Source organism: Frankliniella occidentalis, unplaced genomic scaffold (assembly GCF_000697945.3).
Source record: "Frankliniella occidentalis isolate FOCC.00 unplaced genomic scaffold, Focc_3.1 Scaffold251, whole genome shotgun sequence".
Taxonomy (NCBI): domain Eukaryota; kingdom Metazoa; phylum Arthropoda; class Insecta; order Thysanoptera; family Thripidae; genus Frankliniella; species Frankliniella occidentalis.
Genome location: NW_026267377.1, coordinates 296,891 through 297,985, shown reverse-complemented (window position 1 = coordinate 297,985; position 1,095 = coordinate 296,891). Strand labels below are relative to the sequence as shown.

At 57.1% G+C, this 1,095-nt stretch overlaps 1 protein-coding gene across 1 annotated transcript in view; it reads right to left on the bottom strand.

Moving 5' to 3' along the window:
- The window catches only part of LOC127750746 (cardioacceleratory peptide receptor-like), a 69,702-nt gene that overhangs the window by 63,186 nt on the left and 5,421 nt on the right, over positions 1-1,095 (bottom strand). Inside the window, exon 2 of the mRNA XM_052273162.1 lies at positions 160-430. Coding sequence (XP_052129122.1) covers positions 160-408 — 249 coding nt within the window. The 5' untranslated portion in view covers positions 409-430. The remainder of the gene's footprint in view (positions 1-159; positions 431-1,095) is intronic.

The window sequence follows — 1,095 nt, the reverse complement described above, 5'->3', positions numbered from 1 at the left end:
CCCAACCCCCATCTCCTCCTGGCATCTTGTTATTCACACTTGTTCGCTGCCTAACTTTGTGGCAGACTCTCCCTTCAAAGAGGAAATCCACCCCAGCCCCCCCGCACTGCGCCTGCCGCGGAAAATGAGAAGGCACCCTCGGTCAGCGCGACGACTCACCTGGAAGAAGTAGTACTTGTTGAGGTCGGGGTCCGTGTCGTTGGTGAAGGTGCGGTTGTCGAACACGGCGTTGGACTCGTTGCCGAAGCCGAGGGCGTCCAGGCTGGCGTTGATCGCCGAGGCCTCCTCCGCGGCGCGCATCAGAGCCTTCAGGGTGCCGTCCAGGGTGCCGCCCGGGGTCGAGGCCTGCGCGGAGGCCGGCGCCGCGGCCAGCACCTCGGGCGGGTCCGCATAGAGCGGCCAGCTCATGGCGTCATTGGAGCGGCCGACCCTGCAAACATGGCAAACGACAAAAACCTGTGAAAACTACTTTTAAGTAGGTTTTTTAGTGGGTTTTACTGGGAAAGCACTGTACGCGACTTGCAATTCATCGACGAGCAAGATAGGGGTGTCATAAATTGGCAACATACTTTTTAAATGTTAATTTATATTTTTGACAATGAACCTGAGATGCACCCTTTTTTTCTTTTTCTATATCTTGCCTTCTGCTTGCTGACATCACATTTGTATTCTGCACGCAGACACGCACCCTCGCACATTTCTCATCCTAGCCGCTCGCCTCGGCGCTGATGAAAAGAATTAGCCCAAAGAGGGGGGCAGACAGAGTCAGTCGTCAGTGGAAATGAGTTTGCTCAATCGATTGATTCCATACCATAGCGAGTTGAGTCGAGGCGGGCAAATAAGTCCTATACCCCTCCTCACTCGCCCCAGAACAAAGGGGTGTGAAAAGAACCCCCGAGTGACGCACAGACGCGCACGGTGGGATGAGTCCAGCCCCAGGGGGAAAGAAACTGGGAGGGTGGGCGCGAACCCCAATTATTAGAGCGCCGGATCTCTTAATTCGGTGCGACTTTTCGCGCGGCCGACGCCGCCGCCGTCGTCATCAAGGCCGCGGAGGGTCGGTGCGGGGGTGCGGGGGTACGGTAGAGGGGGCGG